The 16,016-nt window shown below is 36.4% G+C and overlaps 1 protein-coding gene across 2 annotated transcripts in view; it reads left to right on the plus strand.

Annotated features, from left to right (window-relative positions):
* The window catches only part of LOC150108457 (mitochondrial potassium channel-like), an 87,685-nt gene that overhangs the window by 22,715 nt on the left and 48,954 nt on the right, over positions 1-16,016 (plus strand). For both annotated transcript variants that reach the window (XM_090390796.1, XM_090390795.1), the window contains exon 2: positions 4,731-4,877. In XM_090390796.1, the coding sequence (XP_090246922.1) occupies positions 4,731-4,877 (147 nt within the window). The remainder of the gene's footprint in view (positions 1-4,730; positions 4,878-16,016) is intronic.

Below are 16,016 nucleotides of genomic sequence, written 5' to 3' on the forward strand. Positions count from 1 at the left end.
TAAGACCCCATCTGGACTTCTGTGCCCAGTTATGGGCATCAGGGTTTCTTCGTGATGGGGAGGAAGTGGAGAGGGTCCAGAGACGAGTGACCAAGATGATAGCAGGTCTGTGGAATGAACCTTATGAGAATAGGTTGAAGATTTGTGGGTTGCAGAAATTGGACGATAGGCGAAGGAGGGGTGATATGATTGAGACATTCAAATTACTGAAGTGTTTTTATAAGATTGATCTAGAAGATATTTTTGAAAATATGACTGGTGGTGGGAGGACTAGGGGCCATGCATGGAAGCTGGGCAAGAGCGTGGTTGACAAGGGTGTTAGAGCTAGGTTCTTTACTTGGAGAGTGGTAAATGAGTGGAATAAGCTTCCAGAGTCTGTTGTGGGTGCTACGACCGTGAATGAGTTCAAGGCAAGGTATGATAGATACTGTGTGAATGTTGAATAGTTGTTCTTGACATGATGTTAGGGCCTCCCTCGATGAGTCTGTCGACTCCTTGGAGTTTCCCGGAATAATAATAATAATAATATTTTTTTTTTTTCAAATTAATGCAGCCCTTACTTGTTAAGGTTGGAATAATGCTTTATAGCCATTGCTAATTCTAAAAATAATCTTTCTGACTTGTCATTACTTCTGTATTGGTTTTCTTCCATCTAATCCTATGTGTAGGGATGTCCAAAGTGTGGTCTGCCAGTCCAGACTTGCCATAATAATAGTAGTGAATGTATTTCTTATGTTCTCGAAGGCAGATGTTAACAGATCTTCCTGTCTGTCAACCTTCCTGTGTGCAGGCTGTGTAGATGAAATTTGTATGTGTTTTTGGGTGTGTGGAGTGAAGTTTGATGGTTTGCATACTTATATAACAGGGATGTTATATAAGTATGCAAACCTGATAATGATATGAATATGTCAGTGAGCATGGTTATGAATCTGGTGAAGGGGTGGACCTGTGCGCTTTGGGTTCTGAACTTGTTTTTTTTTTTTTAGTGTGTAGGTGGAATCGGAAATAGAAGGGCTGCAAAACTAGTTCAAGTAGATTGCAAATGTACTTGTTATGTCTATTTTCAAATTCTTAGGAGCATCAGGAACAAAAGGGTTTATTGCATTGGTGAATATATTATGGCCTCAGATGTTGGCACTAGAGAAAGCTTGCTCTTATAGTCAGATGTAGTAATTGGAATCAAGTGTTAAGGATGAAATGATATCAGATGGTTTGAGCCCATTTATGGAAGAAACCCTTGAAAACAATATTGATAATAATGTCCCATGAAGTAAAGCCTCCATCAGTTTTGATGATGTCTTTCTGTTAGAAAGATCTGGGTTCTCAAGCAGAGGTGAGTTAGCCGGTCTCATGAGGTGGCAGAGTTTTTCCCTCCTGGTTTTTCATCCCACATACAGGCAAACCAGCCAGGAAGACAGATGTAATTTACATACAAAGTATACTTATTGGCTTTACTAAATCACTTAAGGAATTGACAACGTAGATAAGAATATAAATTAAATTGCACTTTAATAAATATTTTGCATTCGATAGGGAGGTAAGTAGCCCAATCTAATAGAAGAGCATTAAGCTTACTTGTGTAGTCCTTTTGGTTAAGTACTACAATTGCATTTCCCTTATCCGCTTTGGTGATAACTATTTCTTTATTATTCCTCATTTCCTGCAGAGCTTTATATTCCTTGTTGGATATGTTGGTTTTTGATATGTTACAAACTGTCTTACTTTGGCCAAACAGGCAGGACAGCGAATATCCGAATTTCAGAACACAAGGACTACATCTGGTTTCACAAGTACAGCCACTCTGGTCTTGCAGACCATGCTCTGGATACATGCCACAGAATACGGTGGAAGAAAGCTACAGTAATACACCGTAGCAAATACAAATTCAAAACTATTCATGGAATCAGCCTCAGTCCTAAGAAACTCTCCAAACCTCAACAAATTTGGTTGTATCAGACTGCCCAAAATTTGGGAGGCCTACATCAGCAGACCTTCAGCCCAACGGCAAAGAACACCTGCTTAGGGGGCACCATCAGGACTTTTAGGAGAACAATAGCTTCATCATGTCATTCTCAGTTACTGTTTTGTAGTGCCTATGTGCATGTGCCTTTTTTGTAAATTCCTTTTGAAGATGGCAATGTGATGTTGCCGAAATATCGGAAATATTTATTAAAGTGTAATTTAATTTATATTCTTATCTATGTTGTCAATTCCTTAAGTGATTTAGTAATGCATAACCAATGTATAAGCTTGTCTACGAGAATATACTTATCCTGGAATCATTGTTACAAAATCCAAGGCTACCTTGGATACTTAAGGACCCATTAAGAGCTGTAGAAATAGTAAAAATGTCCATGTAGCAGTTAGTTTGAGACTATCTAGTATGAAGTGGAGGCTAAGAAGGTGAAATACATCACCAAATTATGTTTATGAGTACTAAATGAGTAATCATATATGAATCAAAATTATCCAAATAATATACCCAAATATTGTTTGGATAGGTGAAATCTGTTGATAAGAATGAAGGGAAATTTGAGCTGTTGCAAGACAACTTTCTTAATCAGCATGTGATAAAAGGATCTCAGCATTCAAAGAGTGTTAGATATGATCATAGCATCAGTTAAAAATGTGATTGTGACCATTTTATCCTGACCTGAGAAGTAGTAAAGTATATGGATGTTTCGATTAGGAAACATTACATGTTGAACCAACAAAGGTGGAAATTATGACAAACTCAATGCTATGTTTGGTCATATGGTATCAGTTATTGAATAGGAAGAATATGATCAGTGCATGTGAAGCAGTGAATATATGTTAAAGTGATGCAGTATCCCTAGATGAATGTGTCCCTAAAGTTTGAATAACAGATAGGGTGAGAGTAAAATGGATGTGCAACCTTATTAAGCAAGAGATCTATCAGAAGAAGAAGATATGGAAGGTATATCATGAGACTAAGGAGGAGAGGAGTTATGAAATATATAAATCTCAGGCTAGAAACGTTACAAGTTGTTTTAAGGAAAGATGTTTACTGAATGCAAACCTACCCTTGTGTCAGAAGCAGGTGCAATTGTTCAAATAATGAGTGCTCACTTAGTGTATTTATTCTCTTTATCCAACTGAGCCCTAACATATTGTTATAGCCGACTTGGATAAAGGGAATGAATGCACTGTGATATTGTAGGATTTTGCTAAACCATTTGATAGAATACTGCATGAAATGCTGTTAAATAAATTAAAGGATATAGGATTGGATATAAACTGTTAACTTGATTAAGTGGGTGAATCAAAGACTGGTATCAGAAAGTGGTATACTGGATATGCAAATCTCCCATATTTAAGGTGATTAGTGGAGTACCTCAGGAATTAGTCCTTTCGCCATTGTTGTCCAATGTACAGGGTGGCCAATAAGTCATGGAACATGTTGAAGAAAGGGCTTGTCTTTGTAAAGCAACTGCATAAGTTTTTTAACATCACTAATTTTTTTTAATTGGTTATGAAAAACCATATATCACATAAATGCCTTCCGTTTTCCAAAGACAGGTCCTTTCTATGGAATGTTCCATGACTTATGGATCACCCTGTATAAACTGTTTGCTGATGAGGCAAAGATAGACAGGGAAATCAGGGATGCTGCTGATACACAGCAGCATCCCTTACAGAATGATTTAAATACACTGGAACTGTGGTGAAATGATAATGATACTAACTCACCGTTAGTAATTTCAAAGTATTTCACCTTGACATGATGAGATTTCCAACAGAATATTATGTTGGTGGGATTATGCTTGGAGAAACTGATGAGACTAGAGTTCTTGAACTTATGGTGAATAAGAAGGTGAAGTTCAGAGGTCACATAACAAGAATTGTGAGAGGATAATTGCAATGCTGAAATGTAAAATTCATTTTGCCTCATTGCAAGACCTTGATATGACTCTACCTGGACTGCTGTGCTCAGATTTGGTCTCTTGGATTCAAAGGGGGATAAAGAAACAGATAATATCAGGATTATAGAATGCGGATTATGAGGGTAGGTTGAGATTGTGTATGGACTGCAAACTAGTAAACAGGAGAAAGACGGGTGATATGATAAAATCTAAACTTTTGAAATGGTGTTATAGGATATAGTTTGATGAAATTTTTCATTATATGGTAGATGGGTAGAGGACAGGGAAACGTCTGTGGAAGTTAAGTTTCTGTGTTGAGAAAGGGGATGAGAGCTAGGCTTTTTTCACAGAGAAGTGAGGGAGTCGAACAGTTTGTCTTTTGAAGTGATGAGTGTATATACCGTGAATGAGTTTAAGAGAAGGTTCAACAGCTAATGTAGGTGATAATGACCTCCCTCCCTCGACTAGTCCTTGACTAGTTGAGGAAGTCTTGACTCCCTGGAGTCAAGGACTAGTCGAGGGAGGTCATTACCTCTAACAATGATAAAAAAAATAAGCAATAATAACCTCAGAGCTAACCACTTGGCATACCAGTTATCACCCTTATCCTCCAGAACATTGCTCCCATACACAACTCATTAGAATCCATTGCTGTAAACCTTTGCCTTGAACTGTAATACTATCTTGTAATGCAGTATTCAATTAAATCCTTTTGCAAAATCTAGAAAAAATTATTGTATATACCTATATGTTGAATTCTGTACATGTTTTGACTTAAGCATACATCGTATATAGTTAAGTAGAATCCAATATTAGCTATTAATAAAAACAGAATATTTTTAATAGGCAGAAAAACGGTTTATAGAAACACAAGAAAAGCGCAGAGTAAGACAACAAGAGATCCAGAAGATTCAACTAAAACTAAAGGAAATACATGAAGATCTAGATAAAACATCTCGAGGAGACGACATATATTTGAAGCATATCACCCAGGTAATTATGTTAAGTTTAAAAAATCTCTAAAAGTGAATTTTGATGGTCTTCCTTTCATCTGATGTTATAACATAAGAATGTTCAAGTGAGGAATGAATTTCTCTGGGATGTATCTACCTGTTCCCTGCTATTTGCTTCAACTACCAGACAGATTTTGATTACATTCATATATCATGTAATTACCAAAACTTAGTAGTTAGCACCTTTCCCTCAAACATGCATATGGTCAGTATAGGTAATGTCTGTTTTTGATTGCTTATTTAGCAAGACCTATACCATGTGCTACTGTACTTATATTGCACTTTTGCTAACTTTATCAACCAAGTAACCTTGCCTGTTCTTTGAACTCCTCATGGAATTGAGGATTACCACTCATTTTATGTTGCCTCTATAATACCTTTCTCAGTATTGTATGCTTAATCTCATTCATCCATTTCACATCTATCTTATTTAACCTTCTGACCCTTGGAATACATTTAGACATTGCTTATACCAGATAATTCTTGAATATTATCCAAGTAGCATTGATTTCCTTTCCACCTAAACTCATTCCATGCTACAGCTGTAAACTGTCTCCTGATCTTTTTGTAATCCCCAGCCTTGTGGTTCCACATATACCATTTCTTCACAGAAGTTCTCACATGCTGACAACCACCTAGATAATTACTTCATGTTCACTCTCTCCAACTGGAGGGAGAATTGACACCTCATTTATAATAATATCCTCAGATGAGATGATCAAATCTAAGACCCTCAAACCTTGTGTGTCCTTGTTACATACTGCCTGAGGTAGTTTACACTCAAAAACTTGAGAAACTCATTTATTTACTTCCAGTTGCTATCTCGTCATGCCATTCTATATTATAATTAAAATCACCCATAACGATCACCCTTATTCTATTCGCTTGGCTAATTTGCTTATACATTTCATTGTCACTATCCTTCACATTGCCAGGCTATAGTAACATCAGATGAGTATTTCATTCTCTTCACCTCTGTCTCGCACCATACTGTCTCTAAAGCACAGCCACTATTCCCCACCTTGCATCTCTTCCTTGTATGGACGTAACTCTTTTTGAATCATCAGTAGCAGTCCACCTACCTTTCCACTCTTTCTATCTTCATGAAAAACATTATACCCTTCCATCTCTATTCCTGTGAGGATATCATCCTCATCCAACCATGTCTCACTTATTCCAACAATTTTTGGGTGAATGAACTGAATCAATGCAATCATTCTATCTTTCTTGTTTCTGGTACTTCTAGCATTTGTATACAAACAGAACAGCTCATTCCTGGATCTATAATAAATTTCACTAATACCACTTATTAGATGTACTTCTCAATATCTTCCTCGAGCCATTTCATTTCTTTTTACCAATCCCAGAACCATCTTCATATCCAACTGTTCTTTCTACCTCCAGGGTCATCCATTCCCTTCTTCTGTACACACACACACACACATACACATTTGCTTCCTCTTTATGCATCAGCCTTTCTCTTGCTGTGTTCTTGCATCCCTCCCTGAGTCTCATCTTCCCATTTCCCTGTTTTTCTTGCATATTTGTTCTCTCATTCTCTACTACACTCATGCTATCCATGTCTCCCATAAGCTATGCTTCAGTCTCTCCTTCCTTATTTTCCTCCTCTTTCACATTGCTTCTTAACTTGCTTAGATTTATTCTCTGCACTCATTACTCTCTCTTCCAGCAACACTCTCCAAATGACTTGTATCATAACCATTCAAATGCAGTCCATCACTCTTATACAGTTTAATTCATCCTTCAAACTCATTCCATACATTAACAAACTGCACTTCTTCACACATTTCTGCTAACATTTCAAGTAAAAGACTGTTTCTAATGGATATAAAATTAAATGTTCCTGTGGAAATGTGTTATTAAAGTATCTAGAAAGGGAAGGTTGTTTGATTCATATTCAGTGGCGAAGATAATCCTCTTATACATAGAGATTATTTGATTTAGGAGTTGTAATAATTCAGTTTTTGAGCAGGACTAGATTTAAATATATCATGTATAAAAATGAAGCCAAATAACAAGTTTGATGGAACATGTGCTAAAATTTGGCTTTCTGAGTATTCTGTAACCAATGAAATGGTCTGCAAATGCATGATACATAGGACTGCACAGGACTACCTTCAGTTTATTTCTGTAACTACTATGCAATTCTGCTGATTGTGCTATAGGTAGATCTATCCATAAGTAGAGCATTAAGTTTGCTGTTATGGATCATAATATTCATCAGAACAGTAACATTACCTTCATCATCTCTAGTGATGATGATGATATTCCTGTTATGTCATAAAGTTTGCAGTTCTGAGGACATATTTGCCAGAGAAGATTTAGCTTTATATAGAATCTGCAGTCTCAAATCATAATTTGTCTTGCTCTGTATACTGTTCTCATATATCTTTTTGCACGTCTAATAATTTCTACCTTTAAGGCAGAATCAGAACATTTTGATAGCGCATTTAATTCATCTTCAGTAAATGGCTCATTTGTTTTGGTTTAGATACAGGTAATAGTTTAACTTTTGTTGTGCCTTTTCTGTTCTAATAATTCAAGCTTGCATTTGGAATAAGCTTCTCTGGATGAAGCTAATGCTATTGTAGAGACTGATAATAAATAGTCTTGTTAGAGACAGATTTTTTAAAAAAATATTTGATCTTTCATTTGAACATTGTTCATGTGGAATTGCTGTTTATCACGATTTAGCTGATCTATTATTAAAGTCGTGTTTACTTTGTTCATGACATCTTTCAGTCTGGTCAAACTCAGTAACTGAATTATTACAATTTTAGGGAGATAAAGTTCATTGCCTGATGTGAGCCACCTCTCTGCTTATTGGAGGCCTGCAGTGGCTTGAAGACGTTCCATGTTTGATGTTTGGTCTCAAGAGTATTGTTTCCAGATTATGTAAAAAATACATAAAAATATAACAACAGCAAATATATATATATATATACAGGGTGTTCGGGATAAATTTGACAGTTTCGTAAGGAAAAAGAAAATCTTCTTTGTATCTATTAAATTTAATGAATTGACAAAAAAACATTACAGGCAGAGTTAATTACAATACTATCAACAAGATTTACTCAAAATAACCACCATTAGCATCGATCACAGCTTCAATTCTGCTTCGGAACCTCGAACAAGCTGATGCTACAGTCTCCCTGGGAAGGGCCGCAAAAACTGTTTTAATTTTATCCATTAACTGGGCTTTTGTATTACTGGAAGTGCGATTGGTGTCTTTTTCAACTGCGCCCCATACAAAATAATCCATGGGGTTAAGGTCTGGGGAGTTTGGAGGCCAAACATTTGGACTGGTGAAGTCGTAGAAATTTTCAGACAACCATTTTTGACTTTTCCCAGAGGTGTGGCAAGGGGCCGAATCCTGCTGCCATACATACCATTGGCTACCCTTGTTATCCAGGGCTTGACTACAGTTAGCAACTCCACGAACAAAGCCCGAATTCCAATGCCAGGGTTCTTCAACACCTGTTCCTGCAGATTTGCAAGGAATTCTGCTGTACGAACGCAATCAGATCGTCTGCTAGGGATCTTTCTTCTTGCTACATCCTCGTAGTCACCATTGCAAGTCTCTAGTTCATGCCTGATTGTTTTTACTGTATTCAGGGAGCATTGGGCAGCAGTCGTAATATCCTTATTTTGATGGCGGGCACGAATCATCATGATACAAGTTATTCTCTTCCATGATTCAGGTGGGTTCCAGCTATCCATCCTTTCTGACATCTTGTATATGAATGAAGAAGGGTCCAAACTTTTAAATGAAGAGAAGTGTGTGTTAATACATGTAACTTACGGAAAAATATAATTAATTATAAATATGTCAAATTTATCCCGAACACCCTGTATATATATATATATAATTAAAAAAAAAATGATTCAAACAACAGAAATGAAATTTCTCAGAAAAACAGCTGGATATACCAAGTGGGACCATAAAACAAATAAAGAAATTTTACAGTTCCTGAATATAAAACCAATTAATTACTATATAGGTAAATATAAACAAAAATGGTTAGAACATCTAAATCGAGTGGATGATAGCAGACTTCCAAAAATACTTGATGGATATAAAATAAATGGAAAAAAATGAATTGAAGACCAAGAAAGCAATGGCATGTGACTAGAACAGGCCACTTGGCTTAAAATCTAAGGAAGAAGAAGAAGAAGGAAAAAAATCCTTAGTCTGCCCACCCATGGGTGAGAGTCACATTAAAAAAATAAAAATAAACTCCATATATAGCTGTATCATGTTCACAATTGAATGTGAATCAAACAACAGTCTTCTATTTCTGGATACTTTAATTACAGGCAGCATTCAGTTTTCTGTCAGAAAATCTTCCTTTATTAAGAGGGGTACATCCATCTGTTCTGCTAAATCACTTTTGTTAAAAGAACAAAACAAAATAAAATTCACTATGATTATAACCAAGCTACTATTCTAAGATCTTTGATAACTATCATTCCTTAGCCAGACCATAATCAAATGTTAAAAGAATTGCCATGCCCTATTCTCCTTTGAAGGGACATCAGGATAAACAGCATAAGTTCTTCTCTCTCATTTAATCTACATGCTACCTTCAAACCATTTCAGAAACTTTCTTCTTTTTTTTTTTAACAATCCACCAAGGATAAATGGCATCAGAGAGTATGAATTTTGAATTGATAAGCTGTTTTGCTGTTGAGATTAGAATTCAAGCAAGATTATTATTTATTTTTTTAGCATCTCTGGCAGAGTCAAAGACTCCCTCAGAGATGCTATACTAACCATTATTTGTACACTACTTGTCATACTTCTCCTTAAACTCATTCACTGGCAAATTGCTTCATCAGTATATATAAATAATGGTTTAGTACCTTCCAAGCAAAAGATCTAGTCCTCCCTTTACTATCCACACTGTTACATTATTTCCTATGGTGATCTACAATCTCTCACTTCCTGCCAAGTCTTCATCATTCTTATAAAACCTCCTTAATAACTTATATGTTTTTGTCATATCCCTTTCTTTTTCAACTAGCCTTTGTAACCCCTCATACCTTTGTTGTGTCTCCTCTCCTATCCACATCCCCAGTGACCAGCCTGTGTATTGTAATCCAAATGTGACCTTAAGAAAACCTTATAAAGAGAAATAATAACCACCTTATCCTTACTCATCAGTGTTCTGCACTATTTTGGAAATCTTTGCAATATGTCCTCTAGACTTCAACTCCCTGTTCACCATCATGCCAAGTTGTCTGACCTCATCAGTTTCCTATTGTCCAGTTGAATTGGTGTAGTATGTGAATCTTGTGATCTGTTCTTTCTAAAGTGCATGACCTTTCACTTTGCCACATTAAGCTGGTACCTATTATTCTTTACCTCATGTTACCAATCTTATTCATTCTGCTGTATCTCTATGTTATCTTCATTAACTATTGATCTTCCCACTTTTGCATCATCAGCAAGAAACTGGATCTTGCTGCTTAAATTATTTCTTATATATCCCTGGTGTACAGAGTAAAGCAGTGGCCCAAGTATGCCATGCTGCAATATACCACTAGTTAATTGTCTTCTCCTGGGATCATTTACCTCAGATACTATTCTTTGATATCTATCCATCAGCCAATCTCTTATTCACATCACAGCTTCATATCCCACCCCACTTGTTCTAGTTTATATAACAGAGTTCTGTATGGTATCCTGCTGAAAGCCTTAGTGAAGTCCAACAGTATTGTTGTGTAGCCATTTCTTTTATCCAACTGAATTGTCCCTTTATTATGAAAAGTGAGCAGATTATTGCGGTAAGACCTATCTTTCCTAAAACCATGCTTCTCCCCATGAGGTATCATATTGCTCTACACCCATTCTTGAATTCTGTTTTTACCAACTTCTATATCTGTAATGGGTCTGTAATTGCTACCTCTGTCATGGAGCCTCCTTTGTGCAATGAAACTGTTGTATCTTCTTTCCAATCCCTTGGTGCTCAGCTTAGTCAGAGGACCTGTTAATTCTCTTGCATATTCACTTAATATGCAAGACACTGATATGCCATCTAATCCTGTTGCTGTGTTTTCATCAAGGTTCTGCAATATTGTAAGCATCTCCAATTCATCTACCTCTATTCTAATCAGTGAATACCACATCTGGCACTGAAATATTTCCATAAATGAGATTTCACTTAATGATACTATTCATCCATCTAATTCCTACCTGTTTTATCCTCCTGACTCTGGATATACATTCTGATACTGCTTCCTTCAAATAGTCCTTGACTATCTCCCACATACACTGCCAACATTTTTACCCTCCAGGTTTCCATGCTATTGTTTCAATCTTGTTTCCTCATTTTGTCATAATTCACTTGCGCTGTAATCTCTCTATCTCTCTCACACACACACGTGCGCGCGCACACACACACATACAGAGAGAGAGAGAGAGAGAGAGAGAGACAGACAGATATATATATATATATATCCCATTTTTAACTGAAAAATTCTGTCTGGCAATCTCCCAGATCAAGATCACATGATCAGTCTCCCCAATCAGAGGTATTGTCACTACCTTAGTTATTATTATTATTCAGGCCTCCATGGAGTCAAAAGACTCATCGAGGGGAGGTTCCCCCCCCCCAAGAAACACAAAGTCTATCATACCACTCCTTAAACTCGTTGACCATTCTTGCTCTCACCACTCTATCAGGCAATGCATTCCACGGTTCAACCACCCTCCATGCAAAGAAACCACTCCTCACCCTCTTGCTCACAGTTTCCTTTCGTGACTTCCAGGGATGATCCCTTGTCATCACTCCTTCCCGCTGTTCAACCAAGCCAAAGAACTCCTCAGTGTCAACCCTGTAACCACCTCTCAACAGTTTAAAAGTCTCAATCATATCACCTCTCCTATCCACCAAACCCTGCAGTCCACATTCCCTCAGCCGATCCTCATAACTGCCATTGTACCCTTTCCACAGTTAATTTATCCCTTTCAAATCCTGGGGACCAAATCTGAGAACAATAGTCTAAGTGTGGTCTGATCAGTGTCTTATACAATGGAATGATAACTGTTTTATCTCTGCAGGTCAGCGTCCTTCTCATTATTGCAGAAATCCTCTTTGTTACCTTCACCACCTTTGCAATACAATATGCCCCCTAAATTTCAGGTTTCTATCAATCATCAACCCCAGATCTCTTGTCTCCCCTACTTCCTCCAGTATAACTCCTCCCATGTAGCGTCCCATTGATGTTTCCCAAACCTCAAGACCTTACATTTTGCTGCATTAAACTGATACCTCCATTCATTTGCCCATCTATCTAGCTTATTCAAATCCTCTTGCAGGGCTGCCGCATCTACACTATTACGAATAATCCTTCCCAGCTTCGCATCATCCGCAAACAACTGAATATCCCCTTGCAATCCACTGACAATGTCATTGATATAAAGGTTAAACAATATAGGTCCCAGTATTTTAGTGAAGTCTTTTAGTGCTGTCACCAAATCCAGCACCCTTGTATCCCTAGCCCCTCTGATACATGCTATCTCAAGTAATTATCTCTTATCAGATGTATCAATTCCATTTCTTTCCTTCTCTGTGACTGTGTTTCCTTCCAGTGTTCGAGGTGTGGCTATTGAATAATGAGACTGGTTACAAAAATGTGGTTTATTATTAAAATTGTACGATTTAATTGTTATCCCATTCAACATACTCCCCTCCTCTATCTTTACACCATTGCATACAAAGTTTGCATTGTTGGAAGCAGTGCTTCAAGTCATCAGATGTTATCTGCTTCTGTAGCACTGCTGTTTTTCCCTTTACCTCATCCACTAACTGAAAATGGGTACCCTTCAATGCAGATTTCAATTTTGGTAAAACGTAAAAGTCGCATGGATCTAAGTCCGGCCAGTAAGGTGGATGGTCCGGCACTAGGATTTTCTTATCAGCCAGATACTTCTTTACAGACAGTGGACTGGAGTATTGTCCTGATGGAGAATCTAAGTGTTGTTCTTCCACAGATTGGGTCTCTTCCTTACTCGTTCTCTCAGCTTGGCAAGAACCTCAAGGTAATGTTGGTTAACTGTCTGACCCTCTGGTACCCATTCAACCATTACCACACCATTGATATAAAAAAAGATCAACACCTTCAGTTTTGACTTGCTCATTCTTGCTTTTTTCATTCTCGGTGATGTGGAAGTTTTCCAGTGCATCGATTGTCCAGTCAGCGATGCACTGGAAAACTCCAGTGCGTCAGTAATTTCTTCAATTTCACAAGGAATTTGAGTTTAATGCGCTGCTCGAGTTTAACGTTAGACATTATTCCGGCAAAGTGATTTTACATGTGTTTCTTTTATAACTGCCTACAGACCAAACTACAAGCGACAGTGAACAATGCTTATCTCAGCTGCTTTTAGAACCTTCAACTTCATTCATGGTGCAAGTGCATCCCACTGCTACGAATACACGATTCACAGCGCACCTTGTCTCATTATTTAATAGCCACACCTCGTATGTTCCAATAGTTGAAGGTCTCCCATAATAACTACTTGTCCTACTTTTAATTTGCACTAATTGGGTAATGCATGTGTTTGCATCCCTGCTCTCTCTCTCTCTCTCTCTTTCTTTCCTGCTTCTCCTGGCCTATAGCAATAACCAACTGTACATTTTTGACATTATGCTACAGATGCATGTAGCATTAGTATATATAAACTACAGTATCCTGTTTGACCCACAACCTCCCTCATACTTTGTGTTTATCCTACTTAGTTTTTTTATGAACCTGAGGAGAAACAGTCAGTGTCATCTGATCATTTTTCTATTCATTTGCTCCCACCCTTGAAATCTCTAGTTTCTCTGACTCTGCTCTTCCAAACTCTCAGTGAAAAGCACTTTCTCAAGACACCTCTAAATCAAAAATTACATCAAGTACTTGGAATCTGATAAATGCGAATGGGCCTCACTTTCCATGGCATTATCTACAGAGTTTGCAGGAATCAAAATCTGATATGCTACTCAAGTAGATTTAAATTTGTCTATTTCTTCCTAAGTGGAAGAATATCAGATTTTGAACATAATTTTTTGCTGATATATGTAACTTTTGTATTTAATTAACATAACTGCTTGTGATTCTTTGAACTTTAATAGTATGTTCACATAGCTGTGATTAAAACTGAAGGAGTAAATTCACGTTATATGACCTATATTAGTACTGCATGTTTTTGTTTGTTTTTTTTATCATTTTTTTTATTTTCTCCCTCACAATGTCATGGTAATAAGGATGAAATATTGGAAGCAATAAATCCATTTTTTACATGTCAGCTGTAGATCACTTCATAAAAGTGCCCTCTGTCACATGTCTCACTGGAAGTTGTAAAAAGTTTTTTTCACATGGTCACGAAGTAAACTATACTTAAGAAACTATATTATTGTTTAATTCATTATCTAAGTTAAACAAAGTTTGCACATGAAGTATCTTCGCAACTGGGCTACTTGTATGTATTCCATAATGCATAATCCTACTTCCTTTCAGACATGCATATTGCTATGCGTTATGGAAGGGTCACTACCTAGACTGGTTTCAATCATTATTGGGGCTTATCATGGTTGACTTGTGCATTAATTTAACCTTGCTATTTTACTAGATCCAGCTCCTGCTGACAAGGCCTCAATAACGATTGAAACCAGTCTGGATAGTGACCGTTCCACAGTACACAGCAATGTATATGTTCAAAAGGAAGTGTGTTTTGCATTATGACAATGTTTTCCAACGTATGGTATGTATAACCCCCCCCCCCCCCCGGGACACGTGAAAGTTCTTTAGGGTGTACAGTTCACTTTTTCATTTAAAATTTTGATTACTTTTTTTTTTACTTTTATATTTTTGTCTGAAATAAGTGCATGTCTATTCTATAATTAATTTTTTAATTAAAAAAATCTAAAGGAAGTTTTAAACAATGTCTCTTGGCATGTATGAACTGACCTCTGTTAGGGACACATCTGATTGATGACACAATTGCATTCTAACAGTGTGCTTTGAACTGTTTGCATTAAGTTTAAATTCAAATAGTTTGAACCATGCAGTTGGAACTCTACTAAATTTCATTTCTCTCATTAAACTTTTTTATTATTATACATTTAAATTTTATAATTTTTGTTTCTACTGTGTGTATATTGGATTCATATGAACTGATATGTATTTAATAATTTAAAAAATGTTTCACATATTTGTAATTTATTATAATGCAAATGTCAAAAAAAGAAAAAAAAACCCTTTACAATTATTTGTGTTTGAATGAAATATTATTTTAGCTTCTCCTGGTACGGCATGTTACTAACATTTTAAACTGAAAGTTTGTGACTCTCTGCGTTATGGAATACTTATAAAACGATGTGCAGTCAACATCCTCTATACAAGATCTAGTCATGAAGATACTTCTCATACAAACTTTGTTTCTTATATGTGAATAAAGGCTTAAACAAGAATATAATTCTTGTTAAGTATAATTTAATTTAGTCTCCTTGTAAGGTTTAATAAAGAATATCAGTATTTTTAAGTTTTAAAAAAGACTAGGTTATACCTGATATTTTTATGTGCATCTCACCCAAGAAAATTTGAAAATATGTTTTGCATTTAATACTATAGGTAAACTAGTTTTATATAATCTTGCAAACCTATTCTAGAGTTCAACTATGGAACTTTCTCAAGCTGTTTTAGGCTTCTACTACTCAGGGTTGTGATGGTGATCTTGCACTCCAACAAACAAGCTGTAGATTTAAATTGTCTGCCACTTACTTTCACAGACATCCATGCCACAGTGGAATTCAAATCTACAGCTTGTTTGTTGGAGAGATGAGATAGCACAACTACTTGAGATCAGCCAAATGTTTCAAGATATTGTCTAAGGTGGATGATAAAAGCAAGAGATCCCCTGCTGATTGACATTGGCAAAACCCATTATCAGTGATCATTTATTAATTGATAAATTCCAGGTAGTATGCAAGTTAACTGTTGAAACAAATTGGATACGTTGATGGTATACATACAATGAATGTGCCTGTTAAATTAAAGACAAAATTTGTATAAAAATGAAGAGAAGCTACAGGAAGAAAAATCATATATT

The sequence above is a fragment of the Typopeltis vanoorti genome, chromosome 3 (assembly GCF_054136105.1).
Source record: "Typopeltis vanoorti isolate ZY-2024b chromosome 3, IOZ_Tvanoo_1.0, whole genome shotgun sequence".
NCBI lineage: Eukaryota > Metazoa > Arthropoda > Arachnida > Uropygi > Thelyphonidae > Typopeltis > Typopeltis vanoorti.